At 55.4% G+C, this 21,098-nt stretch overlaps 1 protein-coding gene across 13 annotated transcripts in view; it reads right to left on the reverse strand.

Annotated features, from left to right (window-relative positions):
• Positions 1-21,098, reverse strand: part of NCOR2 (nuclear receptor corepressor 2) — a 226,858-nt gene that overhangs the window by 54,426 nt on the left and 151,334 nt on the right. For 11 of the 13 annotated variants that reach the window (XM_084217049.1, XM_084217050.1, XM_084217057.1 and 8 more), the window contains exons 13-16: positions 18,348-18,402; positions 16,112-16,210; positions 2,278-2,399; positions 1,250-1,422 (exon numbers count right to left, since the gene is read on the reverse strand). In XM_084217049.1, the coding sequence (XP_084073175.1) occupies positions 1,250-1,422; positions 2,278-2,399; positions 16,112-16,210; positions 18,348-18,402 (449 nt within the window). Of the gene's footprint in view, positions 1-1,249; positions 1,423-2,277; positions 2,400-6,707; positions 6,806-16,111; positions 16,211-18,347; positions 18,403-21,098 lie in introns of those variants that run through there. The other 2 variants (XM_084217054.1, XM_084217048.1) reach the window with 2 other exon arrangements.

Genomic DNA, 21,098 nt, shown 5'->3' on the forward strand with positions numbered 1-21,098 from the left:
ATTGGAGAGACATAAAGTGAAATCAATTGCTCAGATATGTCACTGGAATTGATCCATTCCTTTTTCCCAACTTAACATGGTCTAAAGGCTTTCCTCTGTGTTCGCAGTGAAGTTTATCAAGGACTCTGAGATACCAGGATAAAAAATCCCATCTAAGTTACTGGCATTATCTGCTGCTTCTCTGCAGCATTGCTGAACAAGTTGGAGGGAGAGAGCAGGGCTCTGTTGTGCTGGGGACTATTTATATCGCCTGTATGAAAACAGAGCGCTCGCAATCAAGGCTTCAGCCAGTTGTCAGCAGAGAACAGGGAGGCGAAACACCTCCGCGTGATTTATGGCACATGGAACAGCACAAGCAAGAAACTGCAGAGCAAGGAATCCAAGAGGAGTCACCCTGCTTTTATTTTTACCTGCCTTAGGTAGCACAGCAATAATTCTGCACTTGGACAGAGTAGAAAATAGAGGAAAATCAGCCAAATTCCTAGATGCATTGGCTTCTGTAAGTCAATGCATGAGCTTGCTCCCTGGGGTGGCAACTAGTGATGCTGCAGGTGCCAGAGGCAGATGTGCCCAGTGTGGGGCTGTGGATGCTGCCATGAATCCCATCTAGCCCAAGGCCAGCATGGCAACATGGCAGGGCTACGGCCATGCTGTGGGCTGGTGCAGTGCCTGGCTGCCAAGGCAGCACCTTTTGCTGTATCAGGCACTAATGGAAAGGTAACAGACCAATGCCCAAGGCCAAGGAGGAGCAGAACCCACAGGCTGCAGCTGCTCAGGCTCCAGACAAATCTGAAAACAGAGCAGGTAGGAGAAGTGGCAGAGACCCAGGCAAGCCTGGGAGGGCACAGCAGGGTCCCATGCAGCGGTTGAGGGGACTGGGAAGCCAGAGTAGCCACAAAAGGAATCAGCTCAAAGTGCTGGAGGGATGCAAGCCTTGCCAAAGCACGGCTAAAACTGAAGGCTTCCCTTTTTGTCTTTTGCAACACTTTCCCTCTGAGGCCATAAAATGCACGAACACTCAGCCAGGAAAGCCCAGGCTTGCAAATGCCCCCACTTATCCTGGTGAACCGCACCGAGCAATTCACGTGACAGAGACAAACATCACTGCTACTCCCCAGAAAGAAGGATTTCACAAAGGAAACCCCTCTTGTGCGAGCGGGGAGCAGAGCAGGCTGACGTCCCATCCCAGCACAATGGACACCCCAAAAGCCCAGCCCAGGGCAGGGTCCCCTCGTCCCCTGCCACCCACCCAGCTCGGCGCTCTGCTGCGGCGTGGCTGCCTCCTCGTTGTTGGCCTCGTTGGCCATGGAGCGCGTGATGCGGCCCTTGCGCCGGCCCTGGCTGTTGGCGGTTTTGCGGCCCTTGGAGGTGACCGTTTCCTTCTCATCGTTGTCTTCTCCGGACGTGTCGTCGTTCTTGTCCCTGCAAAAACAGGGAGAGAAGGAAAAAAACCCCACGTTGTTTGGTTGGTCTGATTTTTAGGTCAAGCAATTATTTCTCTGCACGTGTCTGGGGATTTTTCTTTTTGTTGTTGGTTTTTCAGGGGGGCAGGCCTGCAGTTTTTTTGCAGACGCAGGCTCTTTCCCTGGCTGGGATTGGCAGTGGGGTGATTTGTGGTGGGGTTTTCTTTCTGCAGCTGGCTGCAGCTCCACCACCAAGTGCACGCAGAGACCTGACGGAGACAGGTTTAATACCAGACCATTCAAATTCATCCCTGCCTCCTCCTCATTTATCTTCCTGAAAGGGACCTGCTGGTAAATGTCTTTGCAGCCTAGATATAATGAAGCCAGATGTTCTTTTAAACCAAGTATTAAGCCCATTACAGATAGCGAGCGGTCTGCGTGCCAACCTTCCCCTGCCACGGCGCTGATGCTCGGTGTGAGGGAGGCAGGGCTGGCTGGAGCTCCTCATCTGGGAGTGCTCACGTTGACATCAATAACACCAAAGGTGAAGTGCCACGCTCTGCTGCCCCTGGATTGCTCCTCTGGCTCCCAGAGGCTCTCATAACAACAGAACAAGCTGGAGGATCACAGGAGCTTTGCAGATTGATTGGGTTGATATAAAAAACCCCCATATCGTGTTGCTTTCCCAGTCTGGGAGCAGCAGGGAAGAGCAATGAGGAGGAGGATCTGCCTTTCCCTCCCTGTAGAGGAGGTGAGGTGAGCACACACAGTCCTGCACGGGGTCAGGCAGCCCTGGACTATGCTGCATCCCGTCACCACATTCCACCACTGCAGCCCCAGCCCACTGGAGCCAGGCAGGGAGGGTTGTCCTTACTTTGTCAGTTCTTCTTTGTCATTTTCTGTTTCCTGCTTGTCTTCCTCCTTCTCTCCCTCCTTCTCTTTTTCTTTCTCTTTTTCATCTTTCTCTTCTTGGCTGCTCCGGGGCATTTGCTGCTGCTGCAAAACAAAGGACATAAAATAAACCAAGCCCTCAGCACTGAGGCGGACACAGGGCAGCACCTGGGCCAACCCAAACAACTGCTGTGAAACAATGCTGGGGGCAAGTGGCCAAGAGGAAAGAGCTGCAGGCAGAGGGTGCAGGCAGGGCAGTGCTGGAGGCCACAGGGGCCAAGAGATCTCCTTTCCAGGGAGATCAGAGATAGCTCAGGATCAGGCATGGCAGCTGCACTCTGGCTCCTATTTTAGGCAGTGGGACAGCCCCAGTTGCTCCCCTAGGGTCAGGCAACAAGCAAGGATCTGATGTGGGGGTGAGGCAGGGAGGTGAGAACTGCCCTCCTGTTCTGGCTTGGTGATTTGTGCATGCATTTTGCTGGAGCATGAAGGAGACAGGGCACCAGTGACACCCCGAGGCTCAGCAATATCAACACTTTGATCTTTTCCCAAGTGTCTGACAAGCCCATGGGGAATGTTTGTGGCTCTGTAGCACCAAGCAGGGAAGGTGCCCTCTCTGTCCTCTCTTTACCACCTGGCACCTTCAGCAGAGGCTGTGAGCCCAACCACCCCAACACCGCTGCTGCTGCTCAGACCCAAGGCACCGTGGTACCCCAGGGAGGGACGCAGTGATTATTATAGTTCTGGATTTTGTTTCAACAGCTGCAGGAAGGAGGTTGCTGGGGAGGCCTGGTTCCCCTGACCTCCCTTCCCTCTGGTGACCAGCAAACGAGAGGCATTGAATAGAGAAGTAGAAATTAGAGACGGAAATGATTTATTAAACCATCCTGCTCCTGGCTAAAGCAAGGCTGCTTGCTCCAGGAAACCCACCCGGGCTCACCCGGCCCCTGCCCAGCCTGCAGGGCTTCCACCACCCCCTTGGGAAAGGGTTTGATGATGTAATGGGGAGGAAAATTGCCTTAAAATGGATTTATCAGCAGAAGGTGGCTGCTCTGCTGGGCACACAGCCATACAGCAAGTACTGATGAGGTGTCTTCACATCCCTTGAGCCAGCAGGATGGGCCTGATCCCACTCTGCAGAACTGGGAGGCTGCTTCAAACATGGACATCCTGCAGCAGCAGCACTGGGTGCAAGCAGAGCTTTTTGACCCCATGGACTAATACTAAAATCAGAAGTATGGAGCTGTCAAATGGAGCAGTTTAATGAGAAAGCTGCTGATTCCTTCAGGCCCTGGTTGAACAAAATCCCTTAAAACCCATGCACAGCCATCACTGAAACCCCACTGACTTTCAGTTCCTCCTTGTACAGCGGGAGGCAGCTGTGCCATCAGGATCCTGGCACGCTTGGCCAGCCCCTGGAGCACCTCTGCACACGTGCAGAACACAACTGTAATGCATCAGCTCACACTCCTGCTGCTCTGGGAATTGCTCCGTGGGATGCAAGGCTGGGAGGTCCCAGGGGAGAGGGAGTCAGGGAACAGCTGGGATGAGCACTCAGTTGCTTATAATTTTCCAAAGTCCACAGATCACTAAGGCTTGGGGAACAGGCTGTCTCATGCAGCAAGTGACCAAGGGAATTGTCATCCCAGTAACTGGGCACTGCTCTTGTCAGCCCCCAAACTGGAGGAGGGCAGTGGACAAGGTGCAACAGAAGGTGGGGACGCCTGCACTGGCTGCAGAGGAGCAAAGGGCATCCATCATGTGCATTTCCCCAGCACTGCCCTGAACTCTCTGACTCTGAGTCACTCCATGGTGAACCCTGAGCACGGGTTCAGCCCAGACTGACACCCCTGAGGTCAGGGCTGTGACCTCCAAGGGCTGGGCAGGCAGCAGGACAGGCTCTGCCCCAGCCCTGGCCATCACCACCCATCTGCATTCCCCTCACCAAAGGCTTTGGCAAGGGAGGGGAGCCCACATGAGTTTCCCAGTATTTCTACCACCCAATTGAAAATATTTTCTTTTGAGGGATGGGGGAAATCTTGCATCCCAGAAATCCCAGCTCTCCTTCAGATTTAAACCCAGCTGTGACTGCACAAGTACCTGCCCCAGCTTCAGGCTGGAGTGAGCATCCAAGAAAGGTTCAGCATCATCTTATCCTGCCTCCATACTTGTCTGAACTAGGGGGCTGCCAGCCTGGGCAGCCATCACAGCTTTTCCCCATGGAATGGCAGTGATGCCAAGGAGCTCCTTGTACCAGCCTGCAAACACAGGAGCAGGAAGGCAGGGAGAGATGAGAGTGGCCTTGGTGGCTCATGCAGCAACACAGGTGCTTCCCTGCAGAGGCATCTGCCCAGCTTTGGCATGATCAGAATGGGCAAACCCCACTGGGCTGGCTTCAGTGGGCCACTGCACATCCCTCTCCTCCTGAACGTTTCAAGCCCAGCCTGGTAGGACATCAAATCAAGGTCTCTCAGTGCAGAGGCACATCTCAATCCAAGGTTGCCCTCTAGTGATTGCCCTGCTCTGGCCACGGCCGGGTGCCCAATGCCAGGAGCGAGAGCCAGGTGGGATAAGCACCCTGCACCCAGCGGGACAGACAGGACAGGTCTCACCTGTCAGCCAGGTGAAAGACATAAAATGGGCAGCATCATCACTATCAGGCCATGGTGGGAAAACTGACCCAGCTCCACCCAAGGCTGCGCTCATGTCCTCATCTGAGGAAAGGCTCCCAGCCAAATGCTGATCTGAACCCTGGCAAGCCCACAGTGATGGCTTATCTCCTGTACTAGAGCTTGGCTGCAGAGTGGGGCACCTGCCAAACACCCCAGGAAACGCCTCTGCTCACGAATGTCCCCCTTACATCACACCCAGGGGTACCTGCTGGGCTGGAAGCTGTGGGTCTGTACTGAGCACCCAGCCCTGGGTGGGGAGCGGGCACCCCGAGGTGCTGAACGAAGCCATTTCAGAGCTCAGCCACAGATGGCACACACAGATGGGACCATCCCCCAGCGATGGACCACGGCAGCTGCCCCAGCCCACCCTCACCATGTGCTCCACCCCAAACCCCAGACTGGCATGGGAACCGGACCGTGCCATGGCACAGTGGTGGGAAGGCAGCGCCGGGAGGCCCTGAGCCGGCCGGTCCCCCCTCCCGGCACGCTGCCCCCGCTGTGTGTGGGGAGGCTATTCTTAGTGCTGGACACGGACCAGCTCTGGATGATTCAAAGGACGGGACACCATCCCAAAGCGTGACGGGCCAGGAAATGCTTCCCCAATTACCAGCTGATGTTTCCCTCTGATTCACACCGCCCCGGCCAGGGGTGGACTGGCAGGTGGGTCAGCCTTAGCGGAACCCCCAAAGGCCGGCACCAAAACTGCTCAGCTCCCGGCTAGCTTAAACTCAAACCTCTCTCCACCTACATCTCTGCCATCCTGGGGATGAGGCACTCCACTTCCCAGAGGTAAACCAGGTACGTGCTCCCCACCTTGCACAAGAGGGCGAAGGGATGTGCCCGAGGCCAGGGAAGATGCCTGTGGCAGAGGGCAGGGCTGTCCCTCCCTCCCAGGTCAGACGCTCTAACCCCGCACCGCCCTTCCTCCGCCTCAGCATCGCTGCTGCTTGTTTTTGCTGCCGACGCATCCTGTTTATTTAAAAAGGCCCCAGGACAAAATCGGACGCGGGACGCATGAGCGAGAGGCCGACCCTGCCCCGAGTCCAGGGGGACAGGCGGCCTCCTCCGCTCCCTGCGCTCCGGCCCGAGCAGCTCCGTAATTACAAACACCTGCTCACCTCTGCCCCAAAGTCCCGCCGGCCCCGGAGCAGCTGGAGCGGCGCAGAGCGCTGCCAGCTCTCCCGGGAACAGCGCGTTCCGGGGCCGGGGCCCGCCGCAGGCACACATGGCGCTCCCGCAGCGCCCGGCTCCCGCTCGGCTGGCACGGCTCGCCCGGCCTGGCCGGCTCCTCCGGGCACGGCACCACGAGCTCCGCTACCACAAAGCTTCGTCTCCAAGCGCACTTTCGGGGCACAGCGGCTTCCAGGTAAGGAGCCGGACACGGACGGGCTGACCCTGCTGAGGACGGACCAGCTCGCCGCGGGTCCTGACAGCGGGACTCGCCGGGAGAGAGCCCTGGCGAGGAAGAGGTGCAGCTCCTCCCACTCTGTTTACTTCCTCTGCCGAGGCACTGCCTGCTCCTGGAAGCGGGACGGAGGGCAGGAGGAGGTGGGGGAAGCGGCTCCCCACCTTCGCCCTCCCCAGCCCCGCCGGAGACGCCTGAGCCTGTGGCACAGAGACGCTGAAAGCGGCCAGAAAGCCCCTGGCAGGCGGCAGCGCGTCCCTCGCCTCCGAAGCGCCCCGCTCGCACGCTCCCCGGGAGCTGCGGCCCCTCATCTCCCCCGAATCACTCATCACTCACCTCCCCGCTCCCCGGCTCCCGCGAGCGGCCGGTCCCCGACAGCCCCATCGCCAGCTCCCGGCCCCTGCTCACCGCCCAGCCATCCGGGCGCGCTGTGCCTTACGTTCTCCGGCTCTGAAGGCTTCCTGACGATTTGCATAGTTAAGCCGTAAACTAACCACAACATTCCTCTTATGATTTTGCAATCTGCTGGAATAACGTGGTCGCTCTAAGTCGAGCGATGAATCATCATCTATAAACCACAGCTCTCGTCACCGGGGCTCTCAGTGCTGGCTGCAGCCTGCGTGATTAATCCGCCAGGATGCCAAGCTTAACCTACAGTGCAGGGCTATTTATTTTCCAAACTTGCAAGCCTCCGGAAAACGATTGCCGCTGCCTTCTCCGTCCCCTGTGTGGCGAGATGCCCCAGGCTGTGGCAGAGGATCGGGAACAGGGGACCTCCCTTGTTGCCCGCAGGACATCCCAGCGTTAACCACTGGACCTTGCACCTTGCAACTGAGGCACCCACGCCCTCCCCCGGCCCCCCCTCACTCCTTGTGCCACAGCACCCTCAAAACATGCACCAAAACACCACTTTTGCCAGCAGGGATGAGCTCATCCCTGGCAGTCCAGTTCCTGAATCAGAACTACCAGCTCCTGCCACACCAACTACACCACTTGCTGCTGGATTTGCTAGTGGGGAATAGGGTCATGGTGGTGGCACCGAGAGAGAGCCTGTCCCCAAGCCCAAGAGCCCCTGGGACTGCTATCTCCTCTCTCCCACACCAGCTTTCAAGGCCAGATTGGCTGCATGGGGGATGCCATTTGGTTGCCAGCAGATGCATCACATCCCCTGCCATCATTACACTGCCCTGGGCTCTTACAGGAGACAGAACCACCAGCTCCTGTTTGTTCCTTAAATCAGTAGGGAGCAAGCCTGTGCACCCTGGTGCAGAGAGAACTGTGCATGCCAGGCTGAGCTGCAAGGCACATGGTTTTGGTGCCACTCAAGCTCATTCCCAGCTACTGCAGGCAGCGAGCTCCAGGTTTTTGTTTAAAGGCAGCTCTGCACCCTTGCCACAGTCTCACTGCGGCAGCGCAGGGACGTGTGCCAACCCTCTCCCCGGCATGTCACACCAGACTCTGTCTTGACAGGGACTTTGGAGGGAGCTGCATCCCACCAGTGTGAGCCCCATACCCTCTGGCAGCTGGGAGCACCCACTTGGCTGTGCCACCTCTCCCATGTGCAGGGCACCAGCTCTTCACTCCTCCAGCGTGTGACTTCAGATCAATGGCATTTATGATGTTCTCTGGGGCACTCAGCTGCAGAGCAGGCTCAGGCCAAGGTCATTGCACGCAATCAGGGAGTTGCAAATTAAAACCAGCTCGAGATAAGCTGAGACAAAAGGCCAGTGCTACGCTCGCCAGGAACGCCTGGGGTTTGCTTTGCTGCTTCTCCAGGAGCCCCAGCACAGCTGCCATGGCTGTGGGCACACATGGGTGCCTGCTGGCATCACCCTGAACATCCCACAGGGTCCAGAACTGGCACCATGGGGTAGGATGCTCTGTGCTCTCTGCAGCACAGCCAGCGGGACTTGGCACTTGACTCTTACCCCCATCCCCAGCCCCACAGATTCTCTGCAGGGCATCTTTGCCAGGAACAGGGCTGGCACCATGCAGCTGTGGCTTGGGAGCATCCTCTCTCTGCCACCTACATCTGTCTTTGCACCTGCTTTCAATCTCTGCCTCTGGCAGGTCACATCCCTGAGAGCCAGGGCAGGGACTTGGCCACAGAGCACCCTCAGCACCAGCCTCCCTGTTAGCCACCACGCTGCCCAGGCACCCAAAGTGCCCATGGAATTTCCTTCCTTGTCAATGCCACAGCAGAGGCAGAAGCACCCGCCTCTGATACAGCCACTGCAAACACTGCTCCCCACGTGTCCCTACCAGGGAGGACGGCTCAGAAATACATTTGTGTGTGGTGTAACCAACTGGCAGGGCCTGGAGCCCCCTCAGGCCTGGCTGCCACCCACGGCCACGCAGCCCGGCTTCTCACGGCCGCGCGCAGCACCCTCCGCTCCTGGGAGAAACCACAAAGCAAAACAAGCCGCTGCCAAAACAACAAGGGGAGGAAGAGGAATGTCTGCCGGCAGCACAGCTTTGATTGCTTGTGTCCCAGGGCTGGGTTTGATGCTGTTGGCTGTGGAAGCAAGTTAAAAAAAAAAAAAAAAAAAAAAAATCAAAGGGCCAGGCTCAGATTTCATAAGAATGATAGAGAGCATGGGGATCACTCGGTACAGCTCAAACTGTGACAGCTCTGAGCTGGGCTGCTCCTCTACCAGCAAACAGCCACTCTGCAACACAGTCAGCACATGGCAGGGTTGGAGAACACCGAGGCTGTGCCCAGGGTCCCAGGAGACATGGACAGGCCCTGTGCACGCTCACCAGCACAGCTCTCAGGCACCACAGGCCACAAAACACAGCTAGTGCCAGCAGCAAGGAGCTCACAGCTGCAGCCAGGCTGCCCTGCCATGCCATGGAAAAGCCCTGGGCCATCTCCCAGGCTGCTGGCCCTGGAGCAAGCAGGGTCCTGGGGACATGCAGCACATCAGGGGCGAGGAGAGGGGCTGGCAATGGGACTGGAGTCATGCTGGACCCTGCATCACTTGCCAGACCAGAGGACAAGCATGCCCAGGTGCACTCACCTGAGTGTGGGCTCATCCCTGGCAGCACTGGGAGCCTGCTGGGCACAGGAACCATCTGGGCAGGGCCCTGTGTGGCTCAGCCCAGCACAGCTGGCACTGCCACCTTCCCACCACTCGCTCTGTGATACCACGGAAGCACTGAAGTGATTTTTACAGGACCCTGCTCACCAGATCCTTCCTTGCACCACTGAGGGTTTTTCCATAAGAGGAAATGTTTCTTTTCTGGGTCGCTGCTGAGTTTTTAAAAAAGTGATTTGATTGCTTGCGAAGGGAAAAATGACCCGAAGGGAAGAGAGCATAGTGTTTGGAAGCAGTGGAGATGAGTCCCTGCTCTGTCCCAGGCAGGGAACACGTGTTTTCCCTTCCCTGTGGTTTGCTTTGCCCTGCTCCCCCCTGCTCACAGCCCCCCAGCCACACGCCGACCCCTCTCCAAGCCCTGCCAACAGAGGAAGGTGCCAGGTCAGCAGTTTGTGGGATGCAGAGCAGCATCCACACAATCCACACACACCACAAACAACCAGGGGCAAAGCAAGCCCTGCATCCTTGTAGAAGCAGATTTCTGGGATTTTCAGCTGTGCCTGCTTCAGGAAGCAATTTAGCAATGACATGACCTATTTCCCATCCATTCCTAGTCAAACCTGGATCACAACAACAGATAAAACAACTCATCCCAAAATCCAACCGCTCCTGTGTCCCTTGCTGGGATCAGCAAAGCCCAGCCTGGATCCCAGACCCTGCCCCGAGGAGTACTCACGTGGGCAGGGGTGTGGGGGAGCACTCCCTGTGAGGATACATCCACCTGCTGCTGGAGAAACACCAGCCCAAACCTGGGGGCCAGCTGGAAGGGGGGTGACCTCACCCAAGCGCCTCTTTTGTTACTGCTACCTGCAGATGTGATCAAGCAGCACAGAAGAGCCCAGCTGTGAGGGCAGAGGGTCCATCAGCAGCCTGTGCCAGTGGCTGCGTGTCCCTGCCTGCTGATGCCTGTCCCTGCTCTGAGCCCACAACCCTCCCTGCTGTCCCTGCACTGTCACCAGCCCACATGGGGACCTGGGGACCAAGCAGCCACCCTCCTGTGGCAACGCATCCTCTGATTCTTCTCCCAAATATGGCCATGTTGTTCTCATTAAATCACCCCCAAAACTGCAGCTGGGATTTCAGGAATGCAAGTTTCCATTGTGTTTGCCCGATTGTGCTGCCTGGAGGGGTGGCAGGGCTGTGGGAAAGCTGCTGCACCCTTGTGATGGGGGAACAGGAACGATGGACCTTACAGAGCACACCTGGGGGAGCAACAGGAGTCCAGAATGAAAGAACAGGCACCAAGGGGGGGTTACAGAATCAATCTCAACTTGAGCATCACTGTTTGTCACACCTCATCCACCTGCTGGGCAGGCATCCCAGCATAAACCTCCCTGGTGACCACAGGTTTAAAGAGTGACAGCCTGCACTGAGCACCCAGATGACAAACACTCTGTGAGGTGTTTCTTGCTATGAGGCCACACTTGAGCAGGACCAGGGCCACAGGGTCTAACCCAGTTCACTTCTCACTGGTCCTGTAGCCTCAGCCTGATTTCCCGGGCCATCAGCAGCCCTATCACACTGCAGATTTGTCCAGAAAATGAGCCAAATTCGAGCCCTTTTACATCCCAGCAGTGACATTCCACTGGCAGGAGATGAACCCATGCCCCAATACTGACATCCCTGGCATCATTCCCAACCAGGCAACCTCCCTCACAGACCGCCCCTGCTCATCCACAGATAATAAAACGCTCCAGTCAGCACAGCTTTAAGTGCCTGCAGAATAATTTCTTGGTATTTGTGGCACAGAGTTTACTGGCCACATCCAGGGCTGTGTCTGTATGATGTGCTGCATGATTAAACCAGGATTTTGTGACAAGTATATCCCTGCGTCTGGAAGAGAAGTTGTCAAACCCTTTATCACTAATGAGGAGCTGCTCCCTGGACTGATGAAGATCAAATGGTTCCCAGAAACAAGTATCATTCCTCTCATTAGCTGCTGTGGTTACCGGAGTGGGAGCACTTGCACAATTTACAGAGCTAGAACAGTTTGCTGAGCTCTGGATCTGATCCCTGGGGAGGGAGGAGAGGCAAGGGCATGGCAAGGCTGGAGCATGGCAGCAGATCTGCTCCTGCACTGGGGACAGGGTGCAGGGAGCCCTGGAGCCGTGGCAGGCACTATCCGGAATCCCAAACCCTGCCAACCCCTGCTAGTGTGACAGGGCTGCTGGTGGCCAGGGAAACCTGCTTGGCCAGGCTTTTCCTAATGCTCCAGGACCCAGGAGATATCAAACCTGGCCAGATCCTGCTGGGACGGTGCTTCTGCCAAAAAAGTAAGCGGGCTGTTTATAAAAATCTGGGTTGGGGCTGTTTATCCTCGTTGGTGAGGGGAATGGTTTGTGTTTGGGGAGGGCGGGACAGACGGCGGGACGGATAGTTCGATTTGGGTTTTGGCAGGGGACGGGGAAAAGGGTGGGCCTGGGAAAGGCTGTCGGGCCTGGCGGGGGACAGCGCTGGCCCGGCCAGGTCACACCGTGGGTCCCCGCCCTGCCGGCACGGCTCTGGCACCGCTCTCGGCAGAGGAAGGGGGGTCCGGGCGGCTCCACTCCCCCGGGGCCACGAGGGAGTCCTCGAAAGTGTCGGCACTAACACACGGCTGGCCAGGGAATACGTGAGCGCTGTCTGACAGCGCTGCGACGGGCTGGCATGACGCTCTGTCCGGCGGCTGCGTCCCTCCACCATGACTTCATCCCCCTCTGAGTCATCCCCAGGGCGGGCAGGCGGCTCCTCCAGCCGCCCATGGTCCTGCTGCCGACAGACTGACCCCACCGACAGACTGACCCTACCGACAGACCGACCCATTGACAGCTTTGCCCAATGGAATGGTTGCCCACCTGCCCATCATGGCAGTGTGTAGGAGATGATGGCTTTTCCTCCCCAAGGAATTCACTGGCAGGAAGTGTATCTGGCATGCCGCAGCTGCTGCACTACCACAAGGGCAATGTTACTCCAAAATCAATGCAAATTTACTCTGGAATAAAAAATCTCACACTCCAAATGGAATAATTATGTTGAAGTAGAGTCACTTTCCTTCCAGCCCGGTTTCAGCCCAACACTTGTGTTCCCACAGCCCAGCAAAACAGCTTCCTAAAGAATGAAGCACATGGTCAATTTCGGTGTCCCTGTTACAAAATTTAGAGGTTTCACAGAGAGACACTGAAATACCCTGAAGAGCGGCCACAGACCTGAGTTGTATGGACACATCAACACAAGGGTTTGTCATTACAAGCTCATGCAAATTTATGCTTATCACTGTACACTGACTATTGGATCAGACTATTTTACCATGGCACAAATTCTTTTCTTGTTTTTCAGCGCGAAACGACGAGGAAGCTATTTCTCTTCCCATCCATTTTCCTCCTCACAGGGTTATAGTGCCTTTTCATACACAAACACGGGACTATTTTAGAAATATCTTAATCTCTGGAGCCTCAATATCACGCACCATGACCCACTGGATGTGGTACTTCCACTAAGCAGTGCCATGGAAGGCGGAGTGCTGGAGCATCCTGCCTCGGAGTGGGCGGCTGCTCCAATTTTTGACAAACTGGAAGTGGAATCATGTGAAGTCCCTGCTCTTGGCAGGAGATTTTTAGCAGTAAGTAGCAGCTTTATGAGGAATATCCTTTGCCAGGGGACCATCAGCCAGGGAGCAGTGGGATTCTTATTTTTTAATGGACTTTTAATAAGTAGGCCACAAAGATAGTCTTGACACAGAGAAGCTTTTTTCTCTGTGTAATTATCTCCCCTTTGCTCTCAAGCTCCCTGCAGCCTCCAATGGCAAATAAGACCACCAACCTCTCTGTGAGAAAAGGAGCAAGAAACCAGCACAGAGCCACTTGAAATGCTCTTTGTATCAGATCTCATCCGCTCTCCTCTCATCTGATACAAAAACCCAACCTCTCCTCCCCTCCTCTAAATTAATTAAAGCTTAGCTTTTGGTGTTTAACTACTTGAACCTTTACCAGCAGGAAAATATGTGCTCAGAGCATGGGCAATGCTGGGAACCTGATGCCATGCTTCCATGTGCTGCAGGAAGGCTGCCCACAATTCTGTCTCCTCCTTGCACACTGCCCATCCCTGTGTGTCCTCTGTCCTTCATCCTGTCACCATCTCTGGTTGCTGAGACTGGGCAGGTAATGCAGAGCTGGCAGTGCCACATCAGCCCAGTGCTGCTGCTCCTCAGTCCCCACTCCTCACCAGGCCACATGGAAAACAGAATGAGAGATCTGCATAGGGTTTCAAACAATCCAGGACCCCTTGGGAACAAGCAGGGTGCTGGCTGAGCCTTTGGAACAGTTACTCCCAAATGAGCACTCCTGCAGCACAGGCAGAATTTGAGCTGCTTTTGAAAAGACTCTCTAAGCAAAATGCCACCAGGAGCATCCCTCCATCCCAGCCAGTACCTGAGCTCTCCCATGATGGTCTGTGCAGCCACACACTGACCCACTCTGGTGTGTGGAAGCAGCTCCCATCAGCATCACACCCAGGGGAGACCCTGGCTCGTGAAGAGGTGCAAAGGGGATGCCTCACTGCTCCCACCAGCTTTAACAACATATTCATCCCTTTATTACCTTAAAATGCCACCCTGAAACGAGTCTCTCCCCAGCAGAGCCTTCCTCTGCAGCACATACCCAGCCCCTCAGCAGCAGTATGCCCTTCCCAAGGCTGCACACAGGCTCTTCCAACACTCCCCTCATGCAATCTTGCAGGAAAAGGATGCAAATACTAGAGGTATCACAGCACAAAGTGTGAATTTCAAAACCCCCCAAGATCTCTGTGGGAGAGCTGCTCCAGGCTGAATGCAGCAGCTGCTGTTCTGCACCCCTCTCCTACTGTGAATCATGCAGCCAGTCCTTGGCTCTTAAAGCTCGTCTGAACATCCCACCTTCCACCTGAGCATCCAACAGTAATGGGAAATATTCCCTGTGTCGCTTCCTCCCAGACTCAGGGGGGCTCCTCTTTCAAAATCAGCGGCGTTCTGGCTGAGGACTGCTCCAGGGGAGGTGCAAATTGTTCCCTTTGGTGCCATTCCTACTTGCAAAAACAGTCCTACAGGCGATGAAGCAAGTCCCTGCTTCTAAAGGCTGGCACTGAGCAAGGCTCCAAAGGGCAGCACACGTCTGCACTGCTCAGGCTGGATCATGTGGCTTTAAAGCATCGTGGGAAATTCTGCAACTAGTGATGCTTTGGGTAATTTCAAACCCCAAAACACAAACAGTCCCTGCTGGGTGCAGGATGGGCAGGTCTGTGGCTGCTGGGGTAGGTAGGCAGATGCAGAGCAAAGCCTCTCACTCTCCACATTTGCTCAATTTAACACTGAAACCAGAATGAGCTGTGCTAAATGTCTCCACCGCTAACAAGAAACAAATGTGGCCTCATGTTCTAGTTGCTGTGATCTAACAAAACAGACCATGGTAAACACTATAAAAATGTACTGGAGGGAACCACCCTGTGTTTGCTGGGAGAGGGACTGGATAATCTAATAGGGCTTTATCCATCTCTAATGTCTCTGAAAAAAAGAAAGGAAAATTGGGCCCTGTCCATGACATTTGTCATGTGCTAGCTATTCTGATGTCTTAATGCTGCAGAAATCAAATTGGAGTGAGGCTACCTATCTGCTTCCCAATCAGGATCTAGGCCCAAGTGCTGCTTTTTATGGCCATGCAGCGTGGAGATCTGCTGATGTCAGTGGTGTCACGGGCCAGGCCAGTTTTTCCATCCTTATTCCCACATTATCTGGAGAGACAGTCCCTTTGTGGTTGCCTCACTCTCCTTGTGACATAAATAATCACTCACTTCATGGACCTGGGGATCCACCAGCAGGACCTGCCTCTGGCTGAAAGCATTCAGGGGATAAGGCACCTTCCCAAAAGGTTAGCACTTATCTGTTCCTGGGTATCATGGTAGCAGCAGCAACCCTGCCAAGGTCATGTCTAGATCTGTATCTTGGCCATGGTAATGGTAAGGGTTGACTCAGTCACCTGCCCCCAGGCACCTCGTGGTGCCCTGGAATCTGCTCTGCCCTTAAACAAAGGCTTAAGGGTCTCCACTAGCTTTAGTGCCACACCTGCCAGCCCCACGGAGACCCCCACGGGATCATGGACACCCTCTGGCACTTCAGATTGATTTATATGCTTCTGCTCAGGTGTCACCAGAAGTCATTCCCACCCAAGTCATTTTCCTCCCACATCTTTACCTATAGGAAGAGCCTTGGCAGGTTCTGCAAAGCAGGAGCCCCACCCAGCTCCCAGGAGCCCTGTCACCATTGTCACCTCAGCTGCCATCTCCAGAGGAATGAGACACACAGACCCCACCTGGTTCTTGCACACAGTTCAGGCTGCACAGGAACCCCATGCTACTGACACACAGCCAGGTTTTCCACAGTCACTCCATTCCCTTTTTTAAGCATCTTGGATTTGTTTGGTTTTTTTAAAACACTGTGGCATGCGGATGGACAAACACCAACTACCATTAAACGGCACGTTCTGAAAGAGCACAAACACAACCCACCACAGCCTGCAAGCAGTATTTCTGTGTGAGGAGGGGGCAAAGCACCACTTGGGGGGCTCAGAGAAAGCGCTGCAGCTCCTTGCCCAGCCTGACAGATGACGCTTCCACGCCCTCCCCTCTGGCTCTTACCTGGCTCTTCCCGCGCCGCCGGTAATTCCTCCTCACGAGGTTCTTGTAATTCTCATTCTTCTTGGTCAGGTAGTAATAGAGGACACAGTCAGCCACCGTCTGCAATGACACGGGCACGTCAGGGAACAGTAGCTCCTGGCCTCGTGTGCTGCTGGTGGGGCACAGCCTTCCAGGAGCAGCGTTTAGAACTGGCCATCACCAGGTCTCCTGCTGCTCCTGAAGACCTGCAGCCCAACAGCTTCCCCACACCTCCCTCCCTAAGGCTTCCAGTGCAGCTGAAGAAGGGGACAGTGCTGTCCTAGTAAAAAGGCTCAGCCCTTCCAAGGACAGAGCAGGGCGGTCCCGCAGGCGTGCGGGGACGGAGATGGGGTGCTGAGCAGAGATCACCCCGTGCTGGAGGCAAAGCAGGGCTGACCCCAGATGACCGTGGCAACCAGAGGCAGAAGAAGGAGCTGCCTGTCAGCCTCTGTGAGGTTACAGGAGGCACAACCTGCCACGGCACTGTCAGCTGCTGTTACTTCCAGCCGCTAAGCTCGCTGGCTCGAGCGCGTGCGACTTGGCTGTGGCCAAATTGAGATCCCAGCGCTCAGGAGCTGCCATCCCAACTCCAGTGGCTGGCTCCACAAACAGCACCACAGACTGGACACCTCGGGAAAACAAGGAGTCACAGCCAGCACATATCCTGCTCCTGAACAGCACAAAGTGTGCCAGGCTGGGAGAAGTCCTGTGCTGAACAGGGTGGGCACCTGAATGCCAGCCTTGGGCTGCACATTCACATTCGGGATCAGTGGCTGCATGGAGAAAAATTATCGCACAGATCCATCATGCCACGAGTCCTCAGGAGCTTGGGGCAGCTGCGTGTGCCCGGGGGCTGTGCTCACCCCATCCCTCTGCAAGGAGTGGAACCATTTGCAAAAACAGATTGCAACTTTTAAAGTGTTAATTGGATCTCTTTCTAATTTAGCCCTGATTATACACACACACACACGAACACAAAAACTTACAGTCATCTGTTCCAAGGGCTAAGATCACTATTTTTTATAATGCAATTTAAAAATCTATTAATTCATTACATTGAGCCATACTTTGCATCTCTCTCCAACAGGATAATGGATGTGTTCTGTATCATAATTACAGCCTGATTTACAAACGAGTACAAATAAAATTAGAAGACATTTTACAGCTTGGAACACAGACTGGATTGTGAGCATCATCCAAGTCCCACCACTTTCAGCTTTATCGAGCGCAAAAGGATGAGGATCTTGGGATCTTACAGCAACAGCAGCAGCATGAGGGGGCTGCTGGCCCTCCTTGCTCCTTTGGACAGGAAGGTCAAGGTCTTATAAATTATTCCCCAGTCTGAGTTATGAGGAATCAGAGAATAATTTAGGCTGGAAGTGACCTCTGCAGGCCACCCCCTGAGAGCAGAGTGGTTCCTTCAGAGTGAGTGGACACCGTGTGTATGAAACTCTGCATGAGGTGGCCAGAGGATGCAAATAACTAAAAGGACCAGAGAAGCAGCAGCTTTCAAATGTTTCTTGCTCAGGAGAGAATTCAGGTGATGGACATAGCAGCGTTTTCAGGCTGGGTCCGTCCAGGATCTGCCCACATGGCCTGTCCCATGGAAGGCACCTGGTCTTGCTCAGAATGGGAAAAGAGACTCGCTCCTCCCTCAGATCATTCTTTCCCTCAAACCTTTCTTCCATAAGCCCAATTAACAGCAAAAACAAAGAGTCCAAGCAGCACAACACACGAGGTCTGGGAAAGGTCAGGCAGTTCCTGTGAACAACTCTTCCTAGACACCAAGGGGAGCTGTGTGTGCTTTCAGGACACCCACCAGAACTGCCGCATGAAATGGGACTCGGTCCACCCTCAAAAACCCCTCTCTCCCTGAACAAAGAGACCCCTCCACTTAGTGTTGGGCAGCTGGGTGCCCACCCGCCGTGTGACAGCCTGGCTGGTGCAAAATGCCTCCGGGAGATGCTGGGAAGCAGCTCCCAGGCAGATCACGGGTGGCTGCGCCGCCCCCGCGCCAGGCTGGCTGCGTTCGCACCTCTCGGGCTCCGCGCTCCCCGCGGCTGACTCAGCCCTGTCTCTGCAGGGAGCCCGTCTGGACCCTGCCCCGGGCCTGGAGCCACCGCCACCCACAGGTGCTCAGCATCTGCTGGCAGCTCCAGCACCGAGAGCCAAGTGATGGCAGGAGAGGCAGCACAATGCAGGTCACAGCCAGGCTTACCTTCCTGTCCAGGAAGGATGCGATCAGGCCGAAGTTCTTCGGGTGCTGCATGAACCTGCAGAGCGAGAGGGAGAGGGTTACTGTGGGCGCTGGCTCTGACCCCCTCACAGCTGGGCTGCCATGCCCTGTGTGCCCAGAGCAGCAAGGCCAGTTCCCAGAGGGACTCTGGGCTTTGAGAAAATATTTGTCTGCTGCTCAGCTTCCCAGAAAGACAGGAACTTTAAATTTAGACCAGTGGGGCTGGGCTGGTCGGGAGCTTCGATGTGCAAATGTTCATCATGGGGTGGGAGAGAGGGGGGGGGCTGGAAGTGCTGGAGAGCTGCTCATCACCCTGCTCGACCCCATGGCCACCCAAGCCTGTACCAAGAGCAGGCACAGAGGGCAGGCACACCTGGCCAAGGCCTCAGGATCTGGCAAGGAAAGGGTGAGGAACTGCCATCACACCCCACATCATGGCCATGGGGGCGCTGAGCAGGACCCCAAGCCCTGCTGGGCTGTTGGGAGCAGCGGCAAAGGACAGGAAGGGAAACCCAAACCCTGGGAGGAAGCGCAGAGCTGCCACATTGCTGAGTTGCTCAAGAGATCCCCAGTGGCACAGCAGCTCCCACGAATGCCACCTCATGCCCAGCAAGGGGAGGAGCTGTCAGCAAGCTCCCCCTGGCTCTGGCGGCCCGGGAGGGTACAGTGCCTGCTCAGGGGAAGCTGTCCCCACAAGCAGAGATGCTTTCTCCAACAAATCCCTGTGCCTGGCTGGTGTGGAAGCACCGAGGGCCAGCAAGCCCTTGGCAGGAGGTGGTGCTGCTGGCAGCACAGTTAACCAATGCACTGCCAAAGCACGGACAGCCTGGGGAGTGGTGGCTTTGGGCCAGGAGAGGTGGCCACCAGCACGGGCTCTGCCCTGGGGAGCTGAGCAGGCAGGGAGAACCACGTCCAGCACGTGCACCTCTGCCAGCTCCCAGGAAATGACAGCTCTGTCCCCTGGGGAAATGGATCGAAGGCAAAAGGTGGGAGAGCTGCGGTGTGGGTGGAACATGGGCAGGACATGGTGAGGAGCTCAGGTCTCCAGCCCTGCCAGCGACTCCCCTGGGGCAATTGGCACAGCTCTGTTCTGCTTTTGCTGCTCTGTCCCAATGCTAAACTCGGAGTCAAGGCACTGAGCTGAACTCAGGGAGGGCCTGACCAACTCCAGCCATGGCAGCAGGACATGGGTGTTGTCACCCACGTTGATGCCATTCTTGATGCAGAACTCCCACATGGTTTGGGAGGCACTGCAAGATCCCTGTCACCATACCTGGTCACCAGAACAAAAAAGAAACCAGAAATGCTAGGGGGGACAAAAAAAAAAAGAAGAAAACAAACCAGACGGGCTGCTCAGATAACCTGGGGTGAGGGCACAGAGCCAGAGCTGGCTCCTCACTCTGCACACAGCACAAACCCAGGGCTGACCACAGGACGGGGTTTTCAATGATGCTACCACACTGCTGGGGCAATGCAGATAACAATCCACTCTTTTTCATGGACCAGGCTATCTCCCCATAATGAGAGACGGATGCTGCATTTTCACACTGCCCAGCACGACACAGCCTCAATGCCTGAGCAGCACCCTGCTCCTTCACCAGCAAACCACAGCTTCCCTGGGAGTAGGCCAGCAATGGGCTCTCAGCAGTGACCTGAAATCCTGCCCAGAAGCAAATCAAATCAGGTTCTTCCTCGTGGTTATGTTCTGACAGCTAAAATAGCTCAGACCTGGAGCTTGTCAGCCTTGCAGTGCCTGCCTGTTTACTCCAAGAGCCCTGCCAACTGGGCTGAACAAAAGGTTGAACCAAGTTTTCCTGGTCTCAGGAGGAGGCCAGCTCTAGGTCACAATCACGGATGACACAACTCCAGTTCACCTCAAAAACCCAGGCCAGAAGCTGCAGCACAGCAGGCAGCTTGGCTACCAGCACGCCAGGTTGTGGCAGAGCTGGGGCAGAGCTCCCTACACCCTCCTTACAGCTCCTGAGTACCAATCTCTCCAAATGAGCTTTGTGAGAGCCCTGAAACCCTGCTGTATTTCTGCCTCGAGCTCTGCATCACCCACAGTGATGACACAGAATGCACCGTGCACTGCAGGATGCACACACTGGGTGTGGATTCTTCCAGCCCCATTAGCCAGGCACAGCCCTGCCATTAAAGACCAAGTAATTAGCCTTTGCGTCATTTGTGGCAAGCCTTGCTGTTTGGAGTGGCACATTTTAAGGCTAATTAGCAATGAGGATTCTCCTCTATCAAAGGCTTGGAGCCGGTTTGCTTGTTTTGTTCTTTTTCGGTCCATCTTGGCAATTAATTATTTCAGCTGCAAACAAAAGTCCTGATGAGCAGGGGGAGGAGGAATGATCCGGGACACAGAGAGGCTTCCAGCATGGCTGGAAATCCCTGGAGCCATCCCCTGATTGTCCAGAGGCCAGACTAAGTGTTGCTGCTGCTCAGGACAACGTGGTCCTGGTGCATCCATGCACCTCCATGTCCCTCAGGTCCACAGCAGGGAGCTCCAGCAGAGCTCATCCCACTGGAAGCTGAACTCCAGCTCTGTTTTCACAGACACTCACAGCACTCTGGGGGCACCAAGGAGAATCCAGTCCTCCATGCAAACACACCTGGGTCCCTGCTGGGCTATGGGATACAGGGGAGCTGGGATGTGAGACCAAGCTGAGCCCCCACATCTTGGCTGACAGCACAGTGGTACCCAGGGAAGGAATCAGTGACTCCCCA

This window comes from Fringilla coelebs, assembly GCF_963513975.1.
Source record: "Fringilla coelebs genome assembly, chromosome: 17".
In the NCBI taxonomy this organism is placed as follows: Eukaryota; Metazoa; Chordata; class Aves; order Passeriformes; family Fringillidae; genus Fringilla; species Fringilla coelebs.